We start from the raw sequence: 25,846 nt of genomic DNA on the forward strand, positions 1-25,846 counted from the left end.
GAGCAGCTACAGCAGATACGATACAGCGTTTTGATTGCAAAGCATACTAGAGAATTAATTAATAGAGTGTATCATCATCGTAGCCTACAAGGCCGCCACCCTTCCGTGGGCAGAGAGGTATGATGAGGAACTTGATTGAGAAGCTGTCATGGAGGCACGAAGGGTCTTCTTGAAAGATGTTCCCAAGAGATACAAATGGTTGGAAGGTAGGAGATGCAGTATTCTTTCCTCACTTGCTCTCAACAGTGCGAAGGTGACCAGACATTTTGAGACCCAAAATCCCAATGCAGACTAGCCATTGGCAAAGGGTTCTCCAGCTCCCAAAGAAAAAGAGAGCCATTGACTGCTTCTATTTCGGTAATATGTATAGAACGATGCCGCTGTTGCCGTGCCCTTGGAAGCGACAACATGCGGCGGGTATCATAAGTACGTCGTGAATCCCATAGTCTGCTGTCACCATCGACCCAATAGCCCAGGTCACTTAAACAGACGACGGCCGCCAGTCCTGACACCAAACCTCTCCACACCACTGCTCTGCTGCTTATGCCAGAGACCGAGGTTGCCCACATTCCCGCCCTCAGCCCCGCTCTTGTACCGTCTCCAGGCCTCACGCACATGGTCAGGGCGCAGGGCACCGCGAGGTGGCTCCTTGGGCTTGACCTTGGGATGGATGGATCGGGGCCGCCCATCTTGCGTCTCCTCCACATGCTCCTCTTCCTCGTACGGCCACTCGGGATACTGGACGCCCGGCTCGGCCTGTGGCTCGTCGGTCTTGGCCACCCACTCGGACTGCACCTTGCGTGACGCCTCGATGAGGTCCCCCACAAAGACCTTGGCGACCGACTGCATGGCCTTGCAGACATTAGCCGGGACAGACTGCGAGACTGTAGCGTTGACAATCTGTGTGACCCGAAAATGTTAGCACCCCCTTGCACCCTATAGTATTGAAGCAGCAGCAGCAGCAGCCGCCGCGCGAGGACAGCGACTAACCCTTCGAACAGTCGCCTCGGTCAACTTGGCCGCATGCCACATCTCGTACCGCTCGGCCTGGTCCGCGTCCATCTGTTGCACCAGCATGAAGCGCAATCGCTTCTCCTCCTCGCGCTCCTCCCTGCTCCGTTCGAACTGGGCCACCCCCATCTTGGCCTTGATGTCCTTCTCGTCTTCCTCATCGTCGTCGGGCGCATCCCCGTCGACGGCACTCCTCGCCCCGCCGGCCCCGCTCCTGCCGCTCGCGACAGTCATCGCCCTACCACCGACCACGCTGGGTGTGCCTTCCTTCTCGAGGGCCTCGCGAGCTTTCTCGGCCTTGCTCTTCCTGCCGCGCTTCCGAGGGGCCCTGCTGCCGCCGGTCGCGGAGACGGCGGATCCGGACACCATGCTCACGTTGTCGACATTGTCAAGAGGCCCGACGCTCGGGGAGCGGGCACCTGCGAAGGGCGCCTCTTCGGGCGGGAAGGAGGTCTGGCGGAGGGGGTGGGCAGAGGTTGCGGAGGCGATGGACATGGTCGAGGCCTTGCGGCGCTTCAGTGCGGGCGGGGGGACGTCGCTGCCGCCGGCGCGCTTGCGGTTGGATGAGGAGGAGGACGGAAGCTGAGCATGGGAAGGGTAAGGCGGCGAGTGCGCCGGCGGCGAGGTCTGGTTCTGGTACGGTGGTGAGCTCATCTTGGGCGGCGGTGGGGAGGTCCGAGCTGTGGATGTTGCTGGTAAAGGGAGCTAGAGGGTTCAGCTTCGCGGGATCGGAAGCTGGATGGAGGTGGTGTCAGTTTCTGGGTGGGTTTGGGGTTGAGGTGGGAAATGTAAACAGTCGAGTTGGACGTTTGGCTCGCGTAGTTGACGTCGTTCAGAAGGTTCCAACACTGGCCAAAGGAGGTGTTGCACAGTCAGCAGTGTGTTGTTGGTGGGTACCACAACGGGGTGTGGTAGCGTTGTGTAGGTGGTACCATGGTACTGTACAGAGAGCAGTGACAGGCCTGACAGGGTAGCAAGACCCCACTCACTCCACTATGTTCTAGTGTCCCAGAGCCCCAGCGTCCCCCAAAAGACGAGAGCCCCACCATGCAGATGCAGGAACCAGACCCCCGGGGTTCGGCTACAGCTTCGGCGACTTTTTTTCTTTTTTTCTTTTTCTGGTGTCATGACTCCAAGACCCTTCACCTCATAAGCAATGGTACCACCTGGCCAACGTCTTTTATAATATCCTTGCGACTCTCTCATTTCTTCAGTTCTCAGTTTGAGAGTCAACTGGGACCTCCTAGGTCCTCTAATTTCTTCAGGTTCTCCCAGAAATCCTAGGCATCTGTACCAACTCGATTCGACGCGAACTTACTTTTGTCTACATGAATCCAACTCCCAACGCACTAATTCCTCGACCTAGACCCTGATCCTCCTCCGATGCACTTTATTTCTGCGTGCTTTGACGATTGCTCCAGCGCAGACCCCCTCTTCACATCACCTCGAACTTCTTCTTACCGACGATCCTCCAAGACCTTTCACAGACATGGACACAGCAAGCACAGCCAGCTCCTCCGATTCGGGCCGGCGCAGGCGTCACCACTCGGGCGATGAGCGCTCCAGCAAGAAGCGCAAGCACGACAGCAAGCACCTCAATGGCGGCCACGAGCGTCGTGGCAGCATAAGCGCACCAGCCCGTGACCCGCGAGATATCCCCGCCGAGAGGCCCAAGAAGAAGTCCAAGAAGGCCAAGCAGCAGGGCAACAGAATATCCACGATCCGCGAAGAGGCCGATCAGCAGCAGCACGACGAGGCCGCCAGCGCCAAGGCGACAGCAACGCCGCCCGGCACGATCACGCGCTCCCCAAGCCCCGTCATCGACTTTGATGGCCTTTCAAGACCGAGCAGGGGCACACGCGAGAGGTTGGAGGAGACAAAAGAGCAGGCCGATAAGCGCTTGGCTAAGATGTGCGACGCCGTGCGGACAATTCTGGAGTGTGTCGGCGAGGATGTCGATAGGGAGGGCCTGCTGGCGACGCCAGCAAGGTATGCCAAGGCCATGCTGTTCCTCACCAAGGGTTACCAACAGAATGTGCGGGATATTGTCAACGGGGCCATCTTCGAGGAGGGCCACAATGAGATGGTCATCGTGAAGGATATTGAGATCTTCAGCATGTGCGAGCATCACCTGGTGCCATTTACAGGCAAGGTACGTTTCTTTGCGTTCTCCTCTTTCCCTGACAGTCCTGGCGGGACTAGATCGGTAGCGAGTACGGTGGGAGCGAAACAAAAGCTGACTGGTTGGATCGATCTGCAGATGCACATCGGCTACATTCCTGACAAGAACGTTATCGGCATATCGAAACTGCCCCGAATCGCAGAGCTTTTCGCCCGCCGCCTCCAGATCCAGGAGCGTCTGACTAAGGAGGTCGCCAACGCCATCATGGAGGTCCTGAAGCCGCAGGGTGTCGCGGTGGTTATGGAGTCCAGCCATCTGTGCATGGTCATGCGCGGCGTGGAAAAGACTACCGCAAGCACCATCACGAGCTGCGTTCTGGGCTGTTTTGAGCGCAAGGAGAAGACAAGGAATGAGTTCCTGAACCTGATCGGTATCAACAGGTAATGATGATAATAACATATCTTGCGCCTCACCCTCTACACTCTGTTAGAGTACGAGGAGCAAGCACAGTCTTGCGAGGAGGAAGGGCCTTTTCCCCTTTACTTTCGGGAAGGCTTAATGGAATGACCAACTCATTAGAGGCAGCAGCAACGCCAAACAAAACTCGTTTTTAACATGCACGAGCATTTTTAGATTCTGGCATATATGGACTGGCGTTTTTGGGGGTAATCGGGCAGGGCAAGACAGGGCAGCGGGGAAGACCTGGCGCGTATCATACACATGCATACATAGGCATTCATCATGCCCGCCGGCGTTTTTCGATTCAACATGCAAAGCATCCAGGGGGCAACGGATGGCTGGTTGGTCTGGTTTAAAACGGCGTTTGTGGGCTCAACACCTCATACCCGGAAAGCATAACGGAGGACACACGGGGGATGTGTCCATGAATATCTCGATAATCAAAAACAATAAATGGTTCCAAATTTTGCTTGATTTTTTTTTTGGATCCTGTTCATGCTTGCGCCTGTTTCTCTGCTTGATCGTGATCTCGGCTTATTCACGTCTGTCGTTGCTCCAACAGTTTGCGCTGCTAACTCCCACAGGATCAAAACCATCACCAGATAACATCCTCTAGCCTTGCACCACCAGCTCTATGACACCCTCCTCACCTCCTTGCCCACATCCCCTCTCCCAACCTCCTCCACCCTCGCCTCCACAACCCTCCATATCTCCCTCGCCACCTCCTCCACGCTCCCACCAGCATCCACCACCACAAGATCCTCCGCCTCCTCGCTCGCCCCACCAGCACCGACCACCCCTTGGAGCTCCCCCCTCTTCAACCCCCAGAACAACTCCCTCACCCGCGCCTGCATCTCTCGCTTCTCATACCTCTCGCCACCCCACCCGCCCCTCTTCTCGGCCGCTGCGCCGTCCAGGTCCAGAAACACCACGAGATCTGGCCGCGGGAGCCCGACCTCTGGGCTCCGGGCCCAGCTCAGGGGGAGCGCTGGGTTGTGCTTGGCGGCGGAGTAGACCATGCCGGAGTAGTAGTAGCGGTCGCAGATGATGGTGGTGCCGCTGGCTAGGAGGCTGGTGAGGCGAGGGGCGGCTTCCCATCTGTTGGCGGTGAAGAGGAGGTGGATGGCTTGGTCCGGTAGGGACGGGGCGTTGGGCGAGGTTAGGTAGGTGTTTATGATCTGGCCGGTTGGGGTGGTGCGGTCTGTGGTTCGTGGTTAGTGTTCCATGTTCTATGCGATGAGATGAAGTCGGCCTTGTAGGAAACGTCTTCAGGTTGTCTCACATCCTCCTGTTTTTGATATTCCCTTGATATCTCTTTCCATTCCTGGAACCGTGACGGAACTTTCTCACGCATCTATTTTCTCCACGACGGGTTTGTCTCTCCCCATCTCATTCAGACCGGCCTGACCCGTCCAAGGCACCCATTCACTCATCTTTTCCCCTTCCACTTCTCACCACCGACGGGAACAAAAAAAAAGAAAGAGAAAGAGAGAGAGAGAGAGACAGGAAGCATACCAGGAAACCGGGCCAGCTCCACCGCCCTACCCATCCCAGCCAGTTTCTCCTGCAACAGCTTAACCTGCGTGGTCTTGCCGCTGCGGTCCAGGCCCTCCAGCACAATAAAGGCGCCTCTTGTCTGCCCGGCCGTGTCCTTGGCACTACCTGTCTCCTCCATAGTCATCGATGAGGGTGCTGGTGCTACCTTTGCTGCGTGGTCGGTTTCGAAAACAGCTGTGTTTGACACAGATGTTTCTTTCCTCCTTTCTTATCTTTTGAATAAAATTTAGAGAAAAAAAAGAATGGAAAATAAAGTCAGTAATGAAAAAAAGATTCAAAAGTACTTTTATTTCACACTTCTCTTTGGAGAAGATTTGTTGATGAGGCAGCGATACTCTTGTACATTCAATGCAAGTCTGACGGGGGCTTGACTTAAAGAACTCGGCCTCTCTAGAGACGCGACGCGCCTCGGCGGTACTTGCTGTATACTAAGCAGGGGTTCTCCCTCATCGGCTTGCCGCGCCGATTTTTGGTGGAGGCCAGAAATCCACCGCCTGATCGTGAATTGAAGCCTAACTGACCTCCACGATACCTTTGAACCCTTGATAATCCCAGGCTTTACTTTATCATGTATTCAGCCTCTACTGTCTGCAAGCTAGTAGCAATTTTAGAACCCTCCAACCGCCTGTAGTCCTGGGAGTTATCTCCCGTCTTGGGATTGGTGCTTAAATCTCTCCACAATCTGCAGTCAAACACAATTGATGAGGGCACGCATGTCTGCTCAAATATCGAAACACGAGTTTATTCTCCATCATGTAAGAGAGGAAGTCATTAATCTTTGAGACGGGAAACTGGTATTGTCCCACTTCAAAGGTGTGTGTACATCCGAAAAGAGTTCATACCATCCAACCGTATAGCCAGTTAGGGAAACAGATAGAAAAAGGCCTGGCAGTCGTACCGGCCCGCACGCCTGTGATCTAAAATCCTCATCCTGCCTCCGTCCTATCCTGATTGACCGTCCTATCCTTGGCCAATCTATCCTTCCATACATCCCGTGGCAGCCGTCACCCGTAAAATCACAAGCGAAAAAGCAGAGCATAACGCCTCGAACCAGATCCCCATAAGACGCCTCAAAGAAAACGCTGAAACCAGAAAACATTCACAATCACGTAAACATTGACAACAGTCAGTAGGCAACACCCAGACCCTCATCCTCCTCCTCCGAAGCAGGCGACACGGGCATAGGAGTCGGTGATCTTGCACCATCTCCCTCCTCCTTGGCACTGGAGCTCTCCCACAGATCGAAGTTCTCGCCAGCACCATCCAAAGGTGGGAGGGCTGCCGCCTTGCCAGGGGTGGTAGGTTCCGAAGACTCCTCCGCCTCCGTGTGAACCTTGACGGTGACGTCAGGCGCGCAGTCAGAGGCAGGAAGGTCGCTGAGTTCTCCAGCTGGCTCCTGAGGCTGCTCGCCATCGACAAGAGTGCCATCATCTTCATCGCCAGGCACAATGATCACCTCGGAGGGGTCGACTCCGTCGGCATAGAAGTCCTCCACGTTCAGATCACCCAGCGCGATGCGGGGCTTCTCGTACTCCATACCGCCCTCGCTGATGGTAGTGGCAGCGGCTCTTCGGATCGAGGTCTGCGAGACATCGTCCGCAGGTGGGATGTTCTCCTTGCCACGTCCCTCTGCCTTCTCACGCTGCATCTTCTGCTCGCACTCCTCGTCACTGCTGATGTCCAACATGCACGTGCTGTGCTGCAGCAAGTTGGTGGCCACCTGCTCTGGCGTGTCCTCGTGGATGTCGAAGAACCAAGAAGACTTCATGCTGGAGCCGTAGACACTGTCGGACTCGGACGCGATGCTTGCCTTGGAGGATGACGACGAGGGTTGGCGAGAGGCATAGCTGGGCAGGGTGCCCTTGACGGCGGCGGCGAGAGACAAGGTGGTAGAAGAGAAGAGGTTGAAAGAGGGCGGATCGATTCGGCCAGCTCGGTGGCGGTTGAGGATACCAACGCGCTTGGTGCCTCGGGTGGGTGAGCGGCCGGCGGGCGCAGACATGGAGGGAGAGGTGACGGTCTTGGACAGACTGCTGTGAAGCTTCTTGGCGGGCGACTTGGGATTCAGGATGGGCCGCGCACGAGGTGAAGCAGCCGCCTTGAAGTTGCCGTAGGAGAGGCCATCCTTGCTGCTGCTGCTGCTGGTGGTGGTGGTGGTGGTGGTGACAGTCGGGGCGGAAGACGACTTGGTGAGATAGAAAGAAGAAGGTTTGAAGTAGTCCTTGCTCAGGCCGTCGGCGCTGGATTTGGCGCGCTTGGAGAGGAGGAAGGCTGGATCGAGGTTCTCAAAGTCATTGACATCGAGGACATCAGTCGCCTTTCGCTTGCCAGGCGATGAGACGGGGATGGCTATAGTTCGGTCAGCATGCGTCGGCTCATCATCATGAGGCAAACTGGGTTGAGCTGTCCAGGTATGGGCTGAGGTGGTTTGAGCACATTAATGAAGTGGGAGGGAGGGGACGGCCTGCGTTCGGGGTGGGTAGACTGACAGCTTTGTACGTTCTTGATGCTGGTCAAGCTCTGCAATCGAGCCCCATCGAGGGGTGCGAAAGGCTGACGGATGACAGCAGCCATTGTGTGCGGTGGTTGTGCAGTGGACTTGTGGAGCCGATTGAACCTTTTCGCGACGACAAAACAAACAAACAGTTGTTCTGTCGAGCACGCCGATGGGCAGGCCTGTATCGTGCCTGTGCTAGCCCGATGCACGACGTGTTGTTGACGATGATCCGAGAGGAGAAATACCCAGGCAGGCCAATGGAGCTCCGATTGGGTTTGGTGGTCGGACCGTCAGACTGCAATGCAGACGTTCCTGGACTCGGGCCACAGTTTGAGTGCGGATAGTGCACGCACCTGGCCAATGCTGTGCAGTGGAGTCTAAAATCGACGAGGGTGTCGGGCTCGTCCTGGTGGGGATCAGTTCTGTACGCGACTGTGGAGCCGAGAATGGATTTTGAACTCCTCAAGGTCGACAGAGGAGGGGTCGAGAAGAGGGTGAAACGACAGCAGAATCTCGAATTTCAACGGGTTCGAGAATGTGTGGAAGAGGAAGGAAGAAAAGGAGGGGGAAAGATCCTAGGACAGCTGGTGCTGAGAGGCGAAAAGGGGGGGGGGGTGTTCGGTGTGTGTGTGTGGGAAGGGCGATTGTCTTATTACGCCCAACTTTGCTAGCAGCAGCGGCGAGTACTTGCCGGGTGGTACCACAGTACGATCTTCGGGACGGGAAGACAAGATTTTGGGTCAGCCTGAGAGACAGTGAACTGGGTCAGATCGGCGCGAGATGAGTGGTGAGGTCTCAGTAAGGGAGGTGTGGGGGGGGGAAAGTGCCTTTCTGAGGGAGGGAGGCCGAGTTTGGACGAGACCAAGTTTATGCGAAGAGGATGTAGCAGGCCAAGCTGGCAGGTCAGGCGGGTACCTTGGCGGTCGACTTAGCCTGAGGGAGCGCCTCCAGACGGCTTAGTGTCAATATACCTGGTCAGGCCGGAGGTGGATCTCGTCGAGCGGGCAAAAGTTGGCCTTGGTAGTGATTCGATTGGACCGATGGGTTGAGAACGGATAACCACCCCCCCCTGGTGAGACGTCGCTGTTCCAGAGCAGGAAGTGCCTGCAGATTTCGGCGTGGACTGTGAACGTGCTGATAGGGCCGAGCACTGATTTGTGCCTCTTGCAATAGCTGTGGTGTGGTATTGTATTAGACTGGCATACCCCTGTTGAGACGCTGCCTATAGACGGGAATGTCGATCTCAGCCTGGATAAATAAGTCAGACGGGATGAGGTCGGTCAGTGTGTGTGTAGGAGGGACAAAACGACAGTTCTAGAGCCCAAGGGACAGCAAGGGCAAGAGAATAATTCAAGGACAATGGAACTTCCTCAAGGTTTCAAGGACAGAAGGGTAGAAGGACAGGAGAAGTGACGGTTGTGAGGTGAAGGCGAGGGGCAGCAGCGTCAGGGGCACAGGTCAACAACGTGCCCTGAGAGCTAGAGAGGGGAGGGATGGAAGGCGGGGAAAACAGTGAAGCGATAAGCAGAGTGTGTCAGAGGTACACGATGGGAGAGAGAAGGGGGAGATCTCGTACGAGTGACGACGGCTTTGGGGCCCCGCTGTGAGCACAGTCAGATGGCACGGATATGGGTCTCTCACTCTCTCTCTTTTCCCCCTCCCTGGTCTTGTCGCCGCCGAGTGTTAGTGTGATATAAATGGAAGACTATTAGGAGATGGATCCCTGCACACGCGTATGACGTGCTACTTTCGCGATAAAACACCCGCGCACCGCGTAAAGTGGTTTCTGATTCGACTTGTGTAAATGCAGACGCAATGCAGAATGCAGGAGAAGACGGATGTCTCATGCAAGGGCGAAGTGTCGAGATTGGGGAATAGAAGCTTCTGAACTTTGGGTACACACACGCACGCACACACATATACATACGGGAATACTCGTTCAACCAAAGAACGATAGATCAGAATCGCAGAATAATTTAAAGTGTCCAGATTGAGAAGGTAGATTGAACATGGCACAGAAGAAGCTGTGCCGGGGGGGGGGGGGGCAAGAGAGATGAGGAGCGACAGTAAGCACTTCACGAAGGCGAAACCTTGGAAGCCCCGAGTCTTCCCTTATTCAAGTTCATCCCTGCGACAAGGTTTCTGCTTGCCTGTTCATTGGCTGTATGTTAAACCGCATATTCCTATACACACCAATCATCGCGTACGTTGACCCCTTGTCCATAATCCTTGTCAAACACAGAGAGGACGAGGGGTACGTATCGCTGTATTATCGCATGTACCACGGTACCTTCCTCGTACTGTAGTACTGAAGGACACTGCCGTGGTGGCCCCTTCCCTTCCGATGCCCTGCCTTCTCCCCACCTGCAGGCTTCTGTGCATATCTGCTCCTGTCGATGAGATCAGAAAGAAAAAGCAGTCGGGAGAGCCTTGACGTTTGACAGTTGACATACGGCCAAGGGGGGTCATGGCCATGCTCAGCCCTGCTAGACTTGTGGATCTGTATCCCCATTGTGTTGGTTCAGCCCTCGAACTTTGTCCATCTTTGACACCCTCGTCCGACTTCCGACATGTCATTCAGGTCGTAGTTGAGGTCGCTGCCTCGAGTCTGATGGGCTTCGAGGAGATGACTGGACATCTTCTGGCTCTACAGGTCTTGTTTTCTGGTCGTATTCAGATGTCACAACTTGATTCCTTCATCATCATTCCAATCGGATTGCACACTTCTTGGACAGACCCCCAATGCACCACCCACTGCATTTTCGACCCGTCATATTTATGAACAAGACATTGCTACGGGAGAGACAAGTGGACGTCTAGGAGGAAAAAAGGAGGAATACAAAATTCGGTGGCGCAGTGAACACATCATCCGGTCTCATGCAGCCTCTTAGCGCCGCATGACTGGTTGTCTTCCTGTCCTCCGTGCATTGGTTCGATGGCCATGGTCTGAGCTGAGCAGAGCCGCCTCAGGAGGTCCGGACCAGCCCATTGGGGGCCCTACGTCAGGCGTTCTCGAGAGCGATCACCTCTCGCGGTAATAGGGATGTTAGACCAGTCAGTTCTTCGTTAAAACCGCCTGCGAATCAGGTTGATTTTGACTAGCCAACGATGTGTTTCGCAGAGATCTCCTCCCTCTGTCTAAGGACCATTGCGCCAGACCCAAGCCGGGTCGCTTCTTCTCAAGGGAGCTTTCCTATCATGAGTCGCAGATCTTTGAGCCTCTAAGAGCAAGCGAGAACATCTTTCCTAAGGAACATGGGGAATAGATCAAGATGGAGATTCCCTATGTCGTTTGTTCATCAAAAGTCCCAAACTCAGGTCCCCCCCCCCCCCCAACGAACTCCTCGTGGCCCCAAAACAAGTCTGTTTGGGTGTCGCCTCCCTGCTGCAGACTGAACATCAAGGCATTCACGAGCCTCAGGCAGGTGTTGCTGGCTTGCAAGAAGCACTACATCGAATCAGCTAGTCCTGCTATACCTCATCGTAGCATTGCCAAGGCCTCAGACGCTCACTCAAATGCTTTAGGTTCCAGGGCAGCAAGGACGAGGGTTCAAGGACAGCCTCATCAAGCACTGATGAGCTGGCATTTGTAACTTGATGTTCCTGACCTGAATATACGGGCAATGGCAAGGTAGTCGATGAGAACGAGTACCACTCTTCCAATGCGTCGGGCTCAGAAGAGAGAGTCAAAGCACGAGTTGGCAAACCGGGCATGTCTGAAACATGTCTATTTTGAACTTCAAAGGTGCTGCGCTCCTCGGGGGAGTCATGTATAACATTCTGCAGGCTTTCACGCAGGGCTGACGCCTACATCCATATTCTCCTTGCCGCCGCCCAGTACTAGCCTCCTGGTACTTTCATTGTACACGTCCACAGTATAAGCTGGATTTCGTAGGTCGCCCTCGACATCATAAATGCTGCGTACCTCCACCTCGTTACGCACCCCGATCACGCCCATCTCCGCCGCCGACTCAGCCGCGTCGGGCCAGGCCAAGGGTTTCGAGGCAGCGCCGAGCGAGTTGCTGCGGCCCGAGAGGTCGTTCTTGTGACTGCTGTCTCCGCCGTGGATGGTACCGTATAGGGACTTGGACATGTATGTGAAGAAGGGCTTGATGGCGAGGATGGATGCTGCGAATAGGGACAGGCCGTGCTCTGTTACTGCCCAGATGTTGGTCTGGAGCGAGATGGCGGCAAAGTCCGTGGTGGGGGTCGGACGGTACCAGATGATATAATAGTGAAGTTTCATGCCCGCAGCAATGACAGCACTATAGACCCAGTAAGCATCTCTACCAAATCGATACGTACGTTTCCATCCAGCTCACGTGCGGCAGCATTTCTTTTTTTTTTCTTTTTTGGGGGGGTGGGGGGTGGTTGGAGATGAGATGGAAAGGTATGAGCAAGACAGGAAAGGCTTACAGCAGTCCAACAGAAAACAGAGCTACGACGGCCCATTTCAGGTTGTCGTGAATATGCACACCCCAGAGAATGATGATGGGGATGAGCACGTGCGCCCCGTTGAAGACCACGTATGAGGCCTCCTGCGCATAGTTGGTCGCCTCGCACACAGAGGCATCCAGGGCCAGCGGGCTGTTGCCCGTGCAGCCCACGCCGAGGATGAGGGTGACTACGGTCGTCCAGATGGCGCAGATGATCATGTCGGTGATGAGGATGACGCGGATGAACAGGCGGCTGTCTAGCCGGTACAGTACAAGGGCCACGCTGATCTTGACCGTGCCGCTGATGATGTAGCAGACGTCGTTCTTGGCCGATGCATACTGGAGGCTCACGAGTGAGTGATGTGTATTGTGGAGAAGAGAGGTGGCTGTCTGGGGGAATGTTTGCCCCCTCGACGACAAGGACGGCGACGGCATACCTTTATGAACTCAGGTGAGTTGAACTCATATGTCATGGACTTCCAGGCGAGCCCCACCCAAAGAATCAAGCCGGCCTGTGTGGTTTACTTGTTAGTATTCATAAGAGGTCGATGCTGTACGGGCGGGCCCTTGAGATATCGCGGCTCTTGTTCCTTACCCATGTGATGATGAGAGCGACATCGTCCCAACCAAACCCACCCCTACACAATCTCACACGCACAAAGAGCCGAAGCCCAAGGGTGATGGTGGTCAGGACAGTAAAGAAGACGAAGAGGCCGGTGGCCTGCTCATAGAGACTCATTGTTCTGCAGAGGGGGGACGCTCCATGGAGGTCAACTCCAAGATGGTGGCGGTGGCGGGAAAGCTAGAGCGACGAGGAGAGAGCCCCATAGATGCCAGACAGACAGAACCTCTTACTTATCAAAGAGATGCCAGAGAAAAAGATCAGACGAGAAGGGTCGAGCAGCTTATGTGCCTTATTGAGTCCTCGGTTAGAACAGATCGACACAAAAGGAGACGGGGCATGGTCAGGCTCATCCCCACTGGGCTGAAAGTTGGGTAGGATTTCACGTTTATTACATGCGGTCATGGTAGCCACATGCTTATATACCCTGTGGGCACGCGGCAAAGTTTGGTTCCTACACCACGGTTTTTTTCTTCTTCTTCCTTCCTTCTCTTCTTCCTCTGCATTTTCTGGTTACTTTCCCTTATTGCAACACACCGTACGAATCAAACGAACCCGAGCATGTCGGAATCGGACCAGTTACACGGTCGATCTGCAGAGAGCAATCCTGCTTGTGGGTGCTCTCCGATACTACCACAGCTGATGTTTCGCCCCAACCTTCTTCACTGGACGGAGCTTCGAGCACATCAAAATTCTACTCGATGGCTCTTGAAGTGACCTGACCGGCGCAGTATTGATTAGTTTGTCCCACGTAGGAAGAGGAAGAGGGAGGGAGGAGGAATGGGAGGGAGGGGGGCAGCGGTGTTCCGTCCCGCGAGGATCATTGCCGGGCGGGAAGAACGGACAAGTTCTTCCTTCATTCCCGTCGTATAGAGGTGTGTAGATATGGGTTGGTAGAGGGGAAGAAATGTTGTGGTGTGTGGCTCCTTGTCTTGCTTTCTTCTTCTTGTGTGTGTGTGTGTGTGTGTGTGTTATAGGTGTGCAACCGTTTTCAGCATCAGCTTATGCTGCATGCGTGTAAGACACCACTGACAGGCGTTCGAGCCAATCCGATGGCGCTCCTTCTCACACCCCCTGGCGCTCAGGTATATTTAGCGATGCAGAACACATGTACGGACGCAAACGTGAAAGGAAATTGGGAGATTGCTCCGGAGCACACCCTATTGAAAGGGAACCTATTTAGAGAGGGTGGGAGACGGGAGGTAAGTGTCCACGATCTTTTGCCGGTTGTTGTTGTACAGGCTGACAAGAACAGCTGCACACCACCTCAGAAGCGCTGTTCTTGTGCAAAACTCTCGCCACCCGCCTTGTTTCATTTTCCCTTTTTCCTTTTTCTTTTCTTTCGTTCTCGATCTCGAAAAGTCACGCGGACGAAATAACTACAGAAGTTGGGGCAGAGTAGAAGGAACATACGGCTCCGGACCTCATTATGAGTACATACATTGATCTAATAGATTCGAGAGCATCGAGGGGTGCTGAAATAAACACCGCTATGCGATGTTGTTGTCAGTCTGATTAGTATTTTTCTTCTTTCTTCTTCATCTGTTTTGTTGACTACCTTCGATCTTCCACTCGGCACACTGATTCTCTGTCCTCAGACATACATCCCCGCGAGGGAAGATGCCCTGTCTTCTGATTCCTCATTCAATAGACTGCAGCTGTTGGGCTGCTCCACCCGGGCAAGCTTACGGCCGTGTGGAAGGAATATCGATAACAGCCATTTATAACTCTTTTATAGAGTAGGCGCCGAATCATGGGCCCAATGTTTGGAATCTTCAGTCCGTTTTTTTACTGCGCTCTGATTATGCCGTGACGTACTCACTCAGCAAGGCCTCTCCCACAAAAGGCAGCTTGTGTTTTCGGTCAACCCCTTGTATTTCTCAACAGCTCACTCGCTCACTCACTCACTCATACCTCGAAGTGGTGGGCTTGCTGATCGACGCCGAGACGGCTTACGTTTGATGAAATAATGATCATCTGCCCATGACGTTCTTTCGCAACCCTCTAGATTACATGTACAATATTAATTTGGCGAATGGTGAAAAGTGTCTTCTCTGGTTCCTCGTGCCTATATGATCACTTTCATATGGATGAATACTACGTGCCTAAGGTTTATACAGCACAGCAAGCTGACCACGCGGCGAGAGTTACTGCCAAGGCTGACATTTCGCAGACTCTTATTTAGTAGTGTCACCCCCAGTCCTCAGGATCTGCAGTTTTCGTGGCTGTCAACTGGCAGCGCGCACCACGCGCGTTCCGAACTGCAACCCACAACGGAATCGCCATGCGTCTGCAGGTGAGACTTTAGGGCAGTCTGGTCACTGTCTGCAAGCAATAAGTAATAAGTATTAAAGATATACCCATCATCTGATTCCTCGCATCCAGTGCCATGTGAAAGATGCGGTTTCTGGCTCGCGAGGTCCGTACCGTAGGAGTGTTGAAGCATGGAGGTTTATACAAAACCCAGGGTTGTATCCAGAAGGGTGAACATGCGCCTTTCCCAGAACGACGAATGCACTCAAAGCATTTGAGCAGATCCATGGTGATAGTACCAAATATGTAGGACCCAGTCGATGGGGCAGCTGTCTGCGGGTCAGGAAGCGATGTAGACCACCAGCACCACTGAATAGAAGAAGCATTACTCGAATATTATGGATCTCCCTGTGGGGGGCTCCAGAATCGGGACTTTTTACCCCAGAGTTTTTGTTGATGGTTTTTGACGGCCCAAGCGGGTCCGGGGAAAATAACCCAAAGTGGATGCGGTAATTCACGATCATGGCGGGCCCCTTCATGCTTGATGCATTGCCCTCTCTCTCTCATATCTGATGTCACGACTCGACATAGAATGCATTCACAAAACACAAGGAAACTTCTATAGCCCCTCTAGACCCACAGTGTAGGGAGTATGAACCGGTGCAAGGACAGAGAGACGGGGGATATGCGAGTATAATAAATAGCTTGAGAAGCCCGCTCAAGTGCCGTATTCTGTTATCAATCAGAGCACACAATCTGCCCTGCTCGGTTGCCTCTTCTTGCCTTACTTCCTATCAAAAGATCTGTCAGCGACCTATCTCTTTAAAATAGGTAATCAGAGGACATCTTGAGGGAGTGTGTTTCCTAGCCCAACGCCGCACATTCACCCGGAGGAGCTTTTCGTCACCCCGTCTTTCTCTTCGAGTCCTCTCCCCTTGCCAAGGTCGTGTTTGGAGATTTAACCGGTTCTGCGCTGGTTGACAGCCTCTCCCCGTTGTTGATGTAGCACTGCAGCATCTTCAGCTCCAGGACCCTAATTGACGATCGATTTTGCGGGTTCACCTGTTGAAGAGGTCATCACTGTGTCGCCGTCCAAATCGACACAAGATCCAGAACTTACTTAATCCTTGAAAAAGCTCTTCTCTCATCAGGATTAATCTCAACCTGGGGCCGAAGCACTCACTCTTATCTCATCCCAACCACCCCCCCCCCCCTCTCCAGAAAATGGCCACCCCCTCAGCCAAGCCCATCGTCCTCCACATAGGCGACCCCATCAAGTACAACCCCGACACCTACGCAGTCCTATCCAGCCAGTGCACGGTAGTCCGCCCCAGCGCAGCGGAGCGCGAGCGTGCCGAGTTTATACGGGCGTTGCGCGAGAGGCGGTGGGGCGACTTTGCGGCCATCTTTCGGCCGTTCTGGGGCACGGGCGGGGAGATGGGCCGGTGGGATGCCGAGCTGATTGACTTGTTGCCGGACAGCGTGAGGGTGTTTGCCAGTGCGGGGGCTGGGTTTGACTGGGCTGATACTGAGTTGTTGGGGAAGAAGGGTGAGTTTTTTTTTCTTTCTTTCTTCTCTTCTTCTTCTTTCTTTCTTTCTTTCTCTTTCATCTTGGACTTGCCTTTGCTTTTCTGTAAGAGGAGGAGGAGGAGGAGGAGGAGGAGGAGGAGGTGGTGGTGGTGGTGGAAGAGGAGGAGGAAGGATGAAAGAATGAAAGAATGAAAGGGAGAAGAGAATGAAAAGGACAAGAAAGATGAGATGAAATGGAGACAACAACAGACTGACCCATGAGAGAGTAACAAAGGCATCATCTACTGCAACGGAGGCCTAGCAGCCGCTGAGTCTGTAGCCGACTTTGCCGTAGCCATGGTGATTTCCACCTTCCGCCATCTCCCCTGGGTCATGTCCGCCGCCACCATTCCCTACCTCACCTCGTCCTCCTCTTCTTCCTCTTCGTCCTCCTCTTCTTCTCCCTCACCAAACCCCAACGCAGAAGCAGCCTTCCGCTTCTCCCACAACCACACCACCGCCCACGCCCACAACCCCCGCAACCACACCCTAGGCCTCCTCGGCCTCGGCAAGATCGGCCAGCTCATCGCCGCCAAGCTCGGCAACCCGTCCATGGGCATGCACATCCACTACACCGACCTGGTCCGCAAGCCCGCCGCCGTCGAGCAGCGCCTGCGCGCCACCTTCCACCCCCACCTGCGCGACCTCATGGCCGCCTCGGACTGCGTCGTCGTGTGCACCCCCGCCAGCGCGCCCGGCGCCCCGCCCCTCGTGGACGCCGCCTGTCTCGCCTGGCTGCGCGAGGGGGCCCGCCTCGTCAATATCGCCCGCGGCTCGCTCGTCGACGAGGACGCCCTGGCGGATGCGCTGGAGAGCGGGCACGTCTCGGCTGCTGCGCTGGATGTGCACGGGGACGAGCCGCGCGTGCACAGGAGGCTGCTTCGGCTGGCGGGGACGGAGCTGGCGGGCGTGGGGGTGGAGGGGGGTAAGTTCTTGGCTGGGAAGGAGGGCGAGGACGAGGAGGGTACTGTGAAGACGGTGAATCCTGGGCGGGTCATGTTGACTTGTCATAATGCGGGTGGCACGGTTGAGACGCATATTGGGTTTGAGGAGCTGGCTATGCGGAATATTTTGGCTGTGTTGGTGGAGGGGAAAGAAGCCATCACGCCTGTGAATATGCATTTTCTAGAGACCAACAAGGACGAAAAGAAGAAGAAGAACAAGAGCAAGACGGCAGAGAAGAGTCGACTATAAGCTGAGAAGAGAGAGAGAGAGAGAGAGAGAGAGAGAGTTGAGTTGCTGATTTATGTGGGGAATTGCATGTAGGCGAGAAATGACCCGTCACAAAAAGTTGGACAAGAGAAGGCGGTTGTTTTGTTGGTGTCTACAGTAATACATTTTCACTTCCATGCAGATTAAAAATAAGGCAAGAATACCTTCCATTTTCATAATATTTCGTTACCCATCTCGTAATAATAATAATGATAACGTCGCAGTCCATCACAGTCCATCTATCCGCTCATTAATGAATAATGTCCTTCATGCCACGCTTCCAGATGGGTTTTAAGAGATATTTGAAAGAAACAGAACAAGAAAAGAGTAGACCCCTTCCCAAAAGTAGGCTTCCAATCTCAAATCCCAAAAGACAAGAGGGTGATGGGATATTCCAACTCTGTTTTGTGTGTTGTTGTTTTCCCCTTGGAAACTTGTAGCCCTTTTCTTGATAATACTCTTACAAGCCACGTCCTATAAAATCATCAGGATGAGGCATCACCCCCGCCGGCGGTGGCGACGGGCTCCTGGACGCCGGCACGTTCCGCCGCCCAGAACCAGGATGGTACCGATGCGTTCCCCCGCTGTGGCGCTCCTGCGCCTGTGCCCACTCTTCATCTTCCAGCTCGTCCCTCGCACCAGAGGCCTGCTCTTCTTCATGGTCGTAACGGCGATCCTGCGCGCTCCCGCGGCCACGGTCTTCTCGGTCGTGGACGTGGACATGCACGTGCACGTGTTGTGGCTGCCCACGCGGGTATCCGTCGTAGCCGTGCTCCACCTCGTACCCTCCTGCGGTCCGCCCGCTCAGACCGCTCTGCACCCCTCTCTCGCGTGCATAGCCCAGCTCCAGATCACTGGTGGGGGACTCGAGCTCAGGCTCCCGTTCCGGCGAGGGCGAAGGCTCGCCACGTGCATGTCTGCGCTGCTGTTTCCGCCTGTCCCGTCTCGATGTGCCGCCTCCAGCGCCAGCGACCACGGCCTCGCGCACAGGACTCTGCGATGGCGATCGGGATTCAGCATCATACTCTTGTTGCTGCCTCCTCTGCTCGCGTCTGGAGGAGCCGCGACCGCCGGCTCCAGCAATGGCCACAAGGTCCTCATCGACAGGCACTTCGTACCCACGTGATGCAGCACGGCCACTTTGTGCTGCTGGCCTGTCTGCGGTCACGGGCCCATTGACCGCAAAATGGAAGTTTTGCGGCTGCTGCTGCTGCTGCTGCTGCTGCGAAGGTGTGACAGACCGCGAGTGCGAGTCGGACCTGTTGTCGTACTTGCGGTTGTCCTTCCATGCGCGCTTGTCGTACGACCTGTTGTCGTTCTTGACCTCGTCGCCATAGTAGTAGTTCTTGGTGATGTTCTTCTCCTTCTTGGACGTCTTCTCGCCGCCCGAACCGCCCAGCGACAGGGAAAACCCTTTGCCCCCAGACGACGAAGGGGAAGAGCCAGAGGGGGATTTCATGTTGTTGTACTCGCGTCTGTCGACGTTGTTGTTCTCGGTGTGCTCTTTGTTGTGGATGTGCTTCTCCTTCTTGGTCTTCCTCTTGCCGCCGCACAGCTTGAGGGAGAACTTGTTGTTCTTCTTGCGCATCATGTAGCACAGCGCGAGGAGCGCGAGGATGAGGCCCAGGATGCCGCCCACAACACCTCCCACTATGGCGCCGATGTTAGGGCTGCTGCTGCTGCTGCTGCCGCCCCCGCTGCTCGTTCCACTGCTGCCGCTGCTCCCATTACTCCCACTGATGCCGTTCTCCGCGATGGCAGTGTACGTCGTCGACGACCCGTCGCTTCCGGTGGTCGTGTACAGCACGCTGGTCATGAACGTCACCCCACTCACGGTGCCCGTCGCGCCCGCCACAGCCGTGAACGTCGTGCTGGAGCCATCAGACGCCGTCGTCGTTATCGTGACGCTGGTGCCCCCGAGCGAGCTCGCCTGGCTGGCCGCGGCAGACGACGACGCCGCCGCGGCAGAGGATCGGGAGGCCGCCGCCGCCGCCGAGCTGGAGCTTGCCGCTGCGCTGCTGCTGCTCTGGGCGGCGACAACGGCCGAGGGCTCGTCCAGCATGGACAGGATGGTCGCGGTGGGGAAGCACTGGAACATGGAGCGGGTTGGAGAGCCCGTCCAGAGGTACGTCCCGCAGGCTGGTGAGGCGCTGTCGGAACAGCAGCCTGTCTTGGGGCCGGCCGAGGTGCACTTGGACGACTGGACCGCCTCGTAGTCCAGGCAGATGGTGTAGAACCGATCGATGTTCACAGTGCTGCAGGCGACGACATGGTCGGTGTCGGTGGCGCAGGTCAGAGGCGACTCGCAGGTAAAGGGTTGTGAGGAGAGAGCCGCGAACCAGCCACAGGTCTGGTCGTTCTCCCAGGTGTTGGAGCTGCTGGAGGAGGACGAGGAGGACGATCGCTTGAGGAGCAGTTCCACGACAGCCTCGGACGGCGGTGGTGTGACCAGAGGTTCTGCTGGGGCTATGCCGGTGCCGACAGCGAGGCCCAGGCCCATGTTCTTGTCCTGCAGCTGGTCTGGTGGCGCCTGGATTCCTGCTTCTGGCCGGGCCAAGCCGGCATCTTCATTGTAGAGGGCCCATGGCAGGATAAGGGCTGCAGCCTGCCCGCTGAAGGTGGAGGAGACGAGAAGGTATCGTGAAGCTTTCATGCTAGAGACGGAGTGTGTTGTGTGTTGCGTCTCGAGGGTGTTGCCAAAAAGGATTCAGATTCGATCTCGAGGTCGGAAGCCCGTGACCGTCACGGGGGGTTTTGGTGGGAAGACCAGGCAGAGACGGGATAAGCCTTGAGGGACTCTTTAAGTAAAGGAGGAAGAAAAAACACGGGAGGAAACAGGACGGCTGTTATGTACAACAATGAGGACGTTGCTATGTTTAGTGTATAGCCATGAATGGGTATTGTTGGTGAACAATAGCAATCAAGAACAATGCGACAGAAAGCGCAGGAACAAAGACGAAGGCAGGCGATGACAACAACAAAAGAAACGAGGTTGCCGAGTAAGTTAAGTGGCTCCACTCCAGCCAGCCACCAATTCGATCCCTGTCAGTTGCCCTGGATTTTGATGTGATTGATGATCTTCAAGGAAAGCCTCGAGGGTGCCAAGAGAATTGGGAGACCAAGGCAATTGGGGATGATCTTTTTTCTTCAAGACGAGGAGGTGGTGAGGAGACAAATAATGTGACTGGTCGACGAAGGGTAGTAGTAGTAGTAGCAGCAGTAGTAGCAGTAAGAAGATGTCGAAGAGTTTATTGGAGACCTTGGGTTTGGAAAAGTTGTTGACGAAAGAGGTGGAGGAGTAGGGAGAGAAGGTGGTGGGGTGGGTGGAGGAGGAAAGAGTGCATGCTACGCGTCAAAAAGAAAACAAGAAGGAAAAAGAGGGAACAGGTCCTAAAAAAAAAAAAAAAAAATAACAACCAGATTCATGCACATGCTAGACTGGTCTACTCTATTCTGCACTGCACTGCTCTGCACTGCTCTGTTCTGCTCTGCCATGCCTTGTGCTGTGCAGTGCTTGTGCAGCAGTAGATGCATGGCAGCAGTCGAGTGTCTCATTTCTGGCAGCCATAGCCGCCGAGGTGGGTTACATGCTTATCAACATCCGTGATTTGCTGAACGGGAGGGCGCCTGGCAAGCCACTTCCGAGGTCCTCTCTTGGTGTCTCCTGTGTCAGCATCAACATGCCGTGCATATTTGGTGTGCTGATGCATACAGGACATTGTACTGGTACAATCTGTTCACTTGTTGTGTGTGGGCTCACACCTTGCCCTTTCCCCCTTCTCAACTTTCAGTCCTGGGATTTCTGTGCCAATCTATCTCGAGCAGAGCAGCCTTTCTGCAGCAGAGGATGACGACGCCTTCTCCCCACCAGCGGGTGAGAGTGGGGTCCTTCTTTAGTAGGCTGTTGGGTGGTGTGGGCTTTTTGGTTTTGGTGGAGATGAAATGGCTGCTACGGTACATGGTACAGTTCTTCCACAGTAGCCCCGGCTTGGTCTAGCGCTTGTGAAGCCGCCTGGAGACAAGCAAAGCGCTAACGCCTGTCAGACCCTAGACCTTTTCTTTACTGTTCCTGAATTGGGTTTCAAAAGGGACCCCAAGAATGATAGCTCAGTGCTGGAGGCCCCCAGAACGCGACCAGGCTGACCAGCTGGCTCATCAGAAGAGCGAAACGGTTTATCTCCTGGCTTGCTCTATAGTCTCTGGCAACCCCTGGACGCTCTTCATTCAACGATGAAGCGGTTGCCGGGTTTCAATTCGGTTTGCTACCTCAGGAGTTCTTGATACTTGCTGATCGGCCGAGTCTTGCAAATTCTTTGTACTCCCGTCAAGTCATCATGGCTAGTGGTGGTAGATTACATAAAATACACGGCATATGACACTATTGGTATCGAGAACGAGCGGCCCGCAGGAAAGGCCCAACGGCAGTAAAAACGGGCACTCATCCTCGAGTCTCTTTGCAGCATGTTTGTCAACCAGTGGACCACAAGTCTACACTCTTACAAACCGTGCGGCGGTTGGCTATACGGGCTTCTCTCACGCTTTCCCCATTTTGCAGAATCATACCCCTCGCCCATGATCATCCTCTCGAGCATGGCCTCGTCCGCCTTGCGCTGCCCCTGCGCTGTTCTGCACAGCGGCCACGCCACATAGATGAGCAGGGCACGGAGCCCAGGTGCCAGCTTCTGCAGGGGCTCGAGGATACGCCTGTACGTGTCCAGCATAACCCCCTCCAGCGTCTCATCTCGTCGCCTGCGCGCCCGCATGGACTGGTGCAGCAGCGTGTCCGGCCCCGCGGGGAGCTCGCAGGGCAAGGGCTCCTGGTCGCTGAGGTGGACTTGGAGCTTCAGGCGCGCCGGCTTCACCTCCAGGCGCGCGGCCAGGCGCTCGACGGCGCGGACCCACTCGCCCCAGCCGCGCTGGTCCGGCAGGAGGTAGTCGGGTGCCAGGGGAGGGAAGACGAGGGTAAGGTGCCGGAGGCTCGCGACGTGCTGGGGCGGCATGCGGCGTAGGAACGACGGCAGGGTCAGCTGGTAGTAGCCATCGTCCTCGTGGGCGTCGAACCCGGCAATCATGCCCGTGTTGCCGTAGTGGCTGGGGAGGAGCCGGAACTCGTTGCACGCGTACAAGACGGACCGGGCAGCCACCGCAAAGGACTTGCTGACGAGGAAATACTCCAGCGGCGACGCACGGCACTCGCATCGGGGGCTGAAGGCAGCGGTCTGCTCTAGAGAGCAGAATGGCGTCCAGTCGCCAGAAGATGCTTCGTCCTTGGTCCTGCAGTTCGACCTCATGGCTCGGGCGCGAAACCGCTCGGATGGGTCCCACTCTATCATGCTGCTGTCCACCAGATCAGTGTACTGGAAGATCTGCATCTGCAGCTCGAGCGGCAGGTCCAGGAAGCGGAACGGCTGATTCTGCAGCCTGTCCGTCAAGGAGAGCGCGGTGTTGCGTGCCAGTGCCTTGGGATCGAGAGCCCCAACGCCTTTCAGATGATGGCCAAGGTTGATGGCTGCCTCGCTAAGCACGGGCAAGCTTCGCAGTGGGCCAACAATGGCATTCAGGGTCTGGTCGTCGGCCACCTCAGCCACCAGATATAACTTGAGCTGGTACGGCCGGGCATTTGCTGCCAGGCGGGCACATACTCGGCGCCATTGGCTCAAGATAGACTTGTCGGTCCGGCTGACACAGCCGAGCGGCTTGCTGTGTTGGCGGCTCTCGGTGAGGGCTCGAAGGGCAGCCCAGAAGAAATCACGTCGTGGCCTAGGCCAGAAGATGCATTCGCCGTAAGACCAGTTCATCTTGCAGCAGTAATGGGTAAGACACCTGCAGGGGCTCAGGGCGATGATAAGCACCCTCAGCTCTCTGAGCGCCGCATTGCTCAGCATCTCGAGCGGGAGCAGGCCTTGGGGTCCCAACAAGCTTACGGCAAAGGCATTCTGGGCATACAGCTTGGCCTGCACCTCATCATGAACGAGGTGGGAGCCCGCCCGCAGAAGTGCCCAAGGAAAGGGTTCTTCAGAGAAGGGTGAGGGCTGGCCATCAGGTATAGCGATCCGTTGCTGATCGTCATGGTCCTGCCAGTGTTCGTTCTTGATGTTCCAGAAGTTGAGGTCGATGAATTTGTCACCGCCCACATTAGCCTCGTCATAGATCCTCTCACGAATATGCTTTGGCAGGTCGAGGAAGGATACGCGGGAAGCGCCAACAGGCTCTGATGGACTAGGAAAGGCAAAAAAGTCGGTGATTCTACGCTGGTGTTGGCCATGGCGGCAGTCGGGAGAGCGAGACCAAGTATGGCTCCGTCTACGGTCTGCTGAGGAAGCCCTGCTCGGAGCTCTTCTCCCACGACCAGAGCTGCGACCTGATGTTGACATGGATGGATGCCGAGTTTTCATAGGCCGAGATATTCTGTACTGGGTTCTTGTTACATTTTTGATGTCGAGTTCAAAATGTGGAAATTAAATGCAACAGAAAGTCACACAGAAATATGAGAACACGAGGTTGAGGCTGACGCTGAAATCGAGGCTGAATCAAGCAAAAGAAGTTCCTCTAAACCTTGGCACATCAAAAGACTCTTCGCTTGGGATCAGGGTCCAACATCCATCAGGGTTCAGGGGTCCAAGAGAGCGGCCCGGGAGCAGCCACCCTAGCGCGGAGAACCCTTGAACATGCAACATCCCATCCCCACCAAGAAACAATCTTCATCGTCAAACTCTTTCTACTTCCCTCGTGCTCGTCCTCCGTCTTTCTTCTTCATCGACAACACTTGAAAGCCGTCAAGCCTTTCTATACACTCAGTAACCGCAATTCAGAAAGAGTAAGAACTGATCAGGTTCAGACCCAGCCTCCTCAACCATGGAGAGCTTAACAATGATGGGAGCGGTCTCCCGCGCCAGGCTCAGGAATGTCAAGTGTCTCACAGCTTACCACATTCAGGCAAAAAAGAGTTGCTGAGACAATCGATGACCGTTTTCCCTTTGAGACAGAGAGATCTTCTTCAAACCTCGACATGGCTGGAACTGGCTGGGGAGAAACTAAGGCCATGAGCTTGCTTCTCGTCATCCCTCGCATAAAGATGGACCTCCTCATGCGCCGGGAAGGGCGGCGTCGAGGGCGAAAGTCCTTTTTTTTTTCTTTCCCTTCCTCGCTTTCTCTCTCTCTCTCTACTATCTTCTCTCTCTCCTCGTATTATTATTATCACTCTTGGTTGATCCCAGTTGTGCATGCCAAAAACGCCACCGGCTTAAATGTGTTGGTCTGCTGCTCCTCCCTCTGACAACTGCGATGGGGTCACCGGCTTCCTCCTCAACCAGTCGATATGACGATGGTGTGTATGACAAGGTTGAAGCGCAATCACATTATACGGCCTCGCAGGGACCCACCGTCAAGGGCCCCAGGCTGCCCACCCTCATGCTGATCTCTCTGCTGTTGCTTCTCATCTTCTGCTTCCTGGGCCTTCTTATGTCGGGCCTTCACTACGCCAACCGTGTGCAATCAGTCGACTGCCTCGGGCAGAGCTGGGTCATGTTCTCGGTACGTTCCCCCTCCTGCACAACGCCACTTTCAGCCTCTTGTCATTCGCTGCCCTACTTGGCACTTGTCATACAACACATTCAGAGAGTGAGACGCCACGCCGGGTACAACGGCTTTTATTCCAACGGTTTGCTGACCCCCCCCCCCCCCCGGGCGCGCAGTCCATATTGGGCATATTGTACATTGGTCTCCACCTGCAGGCGGCCAGAAAAGGTGAACCAGTCAACAGGAAGCAGCCCTGCTCACAGCATCCCCTCCACTCAGGCTGCGTGGTTATCGCACGCCTGGCTGCCATCGGTTGGGCAGTCTCTCTGATCATTGTCTCTGTCGATGTCTCCATGAACCCCGTGCCCGTCTCTTGTGTCGACCTTGTGGTCTGTGTGGTCGTGACGTAAGTGTCTCTTTTTCCCCCCCGTTACACTACATATTTTTTTTTCTTTTCGCCTTCAGAACCCTCAAGAAACCAGAACCTACCAGACCACCCCCGCTCATGCAGACGGGTGGAGCCCATCATCTGCAAGTCTGATGTGGACCATCTGGGGGATTTGCAATGGGGAGAGGGGGGGGGGAGGCTG

At 55.1% G+C, this 25,846-nt stretch overlaps 7 protein-coding genes across 7 annotated transcripts; 2 read left to right on the forward strand and 5 right to left on the reverse strand.

The window, feature by feature from the left end:
• Positions 1–477: 477 nt before the first annotated feature.
• Positions 478–1,665, reverse strand: M406DRAFT_326497 (histone-fold-containing protein; the record flags this gene model as incomplete). Its single annotated transcript, XM_040920095.1, has 2 exons — positions 478–900; positions 991–1,665. 2 exons carry the CDS (start codon positions 1,663–1,665, stop codon positions 478–480), a joined length of 1,098 nt encoding a protein of 365 aa, XP_040782059.1.
• Positions 1,666–2,500: 835 nt separating this feature from the next.
• Positions 2,501–3,577, forward strand: M406DRAFT_246811 (GTP cyclohydrolase I; the record flags this gene model as incomplete). The annotated part of the gene is made up of 2 exons (XM_040916427.1): positions 2,501–3,163; positions 3,272–3,577. 2 exons carry the CDS (start codon positions 2,501–2,503, stop codon positions 3,575–3,577), a joined length of 969 nt encoding a protein of 322 aa, XP_040782060.1.
• A 698-nt stretch (positions 3,578–4,275) lies between these two features.
• On the reverse strand, positions 4,276–5,225 carry M406DRAFT_19190 (uncharacterized protein; the record flags this gene model as incomplete). Its single annotated transcript, XM_040915437.1, has 2 exons — positions 4,276–4,770; positions 5,061–5,225. Coding segments are annotated over 2 exons (660 nt in total), but the record flags the coding sequence as incomplete, so codon positions are not given.
• Positions 5,226–5,876: 651 nt separating this feature from the next.
• Positions 5,877–7,723, reverse strand: M406DRAFT_344482 (uncharacterized protein; the record flags this gene model as incomplete). The annotated part of the gene is made up of 3 exons (XM_040921980.1): positions 5,877–5,940; positions 6,353–7,498; positions 7,639–7,723. The coding sequence occupies 3 exons, from the start codon at positions 7,721–7,723 to the stop codon at positions 5,921–5,923; spliced, it is 1,251 nt and encodes a 416-aa protein (XP_040782062.1). The 3' UTR covers positions 5,877–5,920.
• A 3,713-nt stretch (positions 7,724–11,436) lies between these two features.
• On the reverse strand, positions 11,437–12,821 carry M406DRAFT_326501 (uncharacterized protein; the record flags this gene model as incomplete). Its single annotated transcript, XM_040920096.1, has 4 exons — positions 11,437–11,911; positions 12,063–12,421; positions 12,520–12,594; positions 12,741–12,821. The coding sequence occupies 4 exons, from the start codon at positions 12,819–12,821 to the stop codon at positions 11,437–11,439; spliced, it is 990 nt and encodes a 329-aa protein (XP_040782063.1).
• Positions 12,822–15,644: 2,823 nt separating this feature from the next.
• Positions 15,645–17,720, forward strand: M406DRAFT_344483 (uncharacterized protein; the record flags this gene model as incomplete). The annotated part of the gene is made up of 3 exons (XM_040921981.1): positions 15,645–16,506; positions 16,762–17,441; positions 17,475–17,720. Exons 1-3 carry the CDS (start codon positions 16,182–16,184, stop codon positions 17,718–17,720), a joined length of 1,251 nt encoding a protein of 416 aa, XP_040782064.1. The 5' UTR covers positions 15,645–16,181.
• Positions 17,721–22,234: 4,514 nt separating this feature from the next.
• On the reverse strand, positions 22,235–24,749 carry M406DRAFT_326504 (uncharacterized protein; the record flags this gene model as incomplete). Its single annotated transcript, XM_040920097.1, has 3 exons — positions 22,235–23,957; positions 24,046–24,146; positions 24,666–24,749. The coding sequence occupies 3 exons, from the start codon at positions 24,747–24,749 to the stop codon at positions 22,235–22,237; spliced, it is 1,908 nt and encodes a 635-aa protein (XP_040782065.1).
• Between the last annotated feature and the right edge of the window lie 1,097 nt (positions 24,750–25,846).

Source organism: Cryphonectria parasitica (genome assembly GCF_011745365.1).
Source record: "Cryphonectria parasitica EP155 unplaced genomic scaffold M406scaffold_1, whole genome shotgun sequence".
NCBI classification, from domain to species: domain Eukaryota; kingdom Fungi; phylum Ascomycota; class Sordariomycetes; order Diaporthales; family Cryphonectriaceae; genus Cryphonectria; species Cryphonectria parasitica.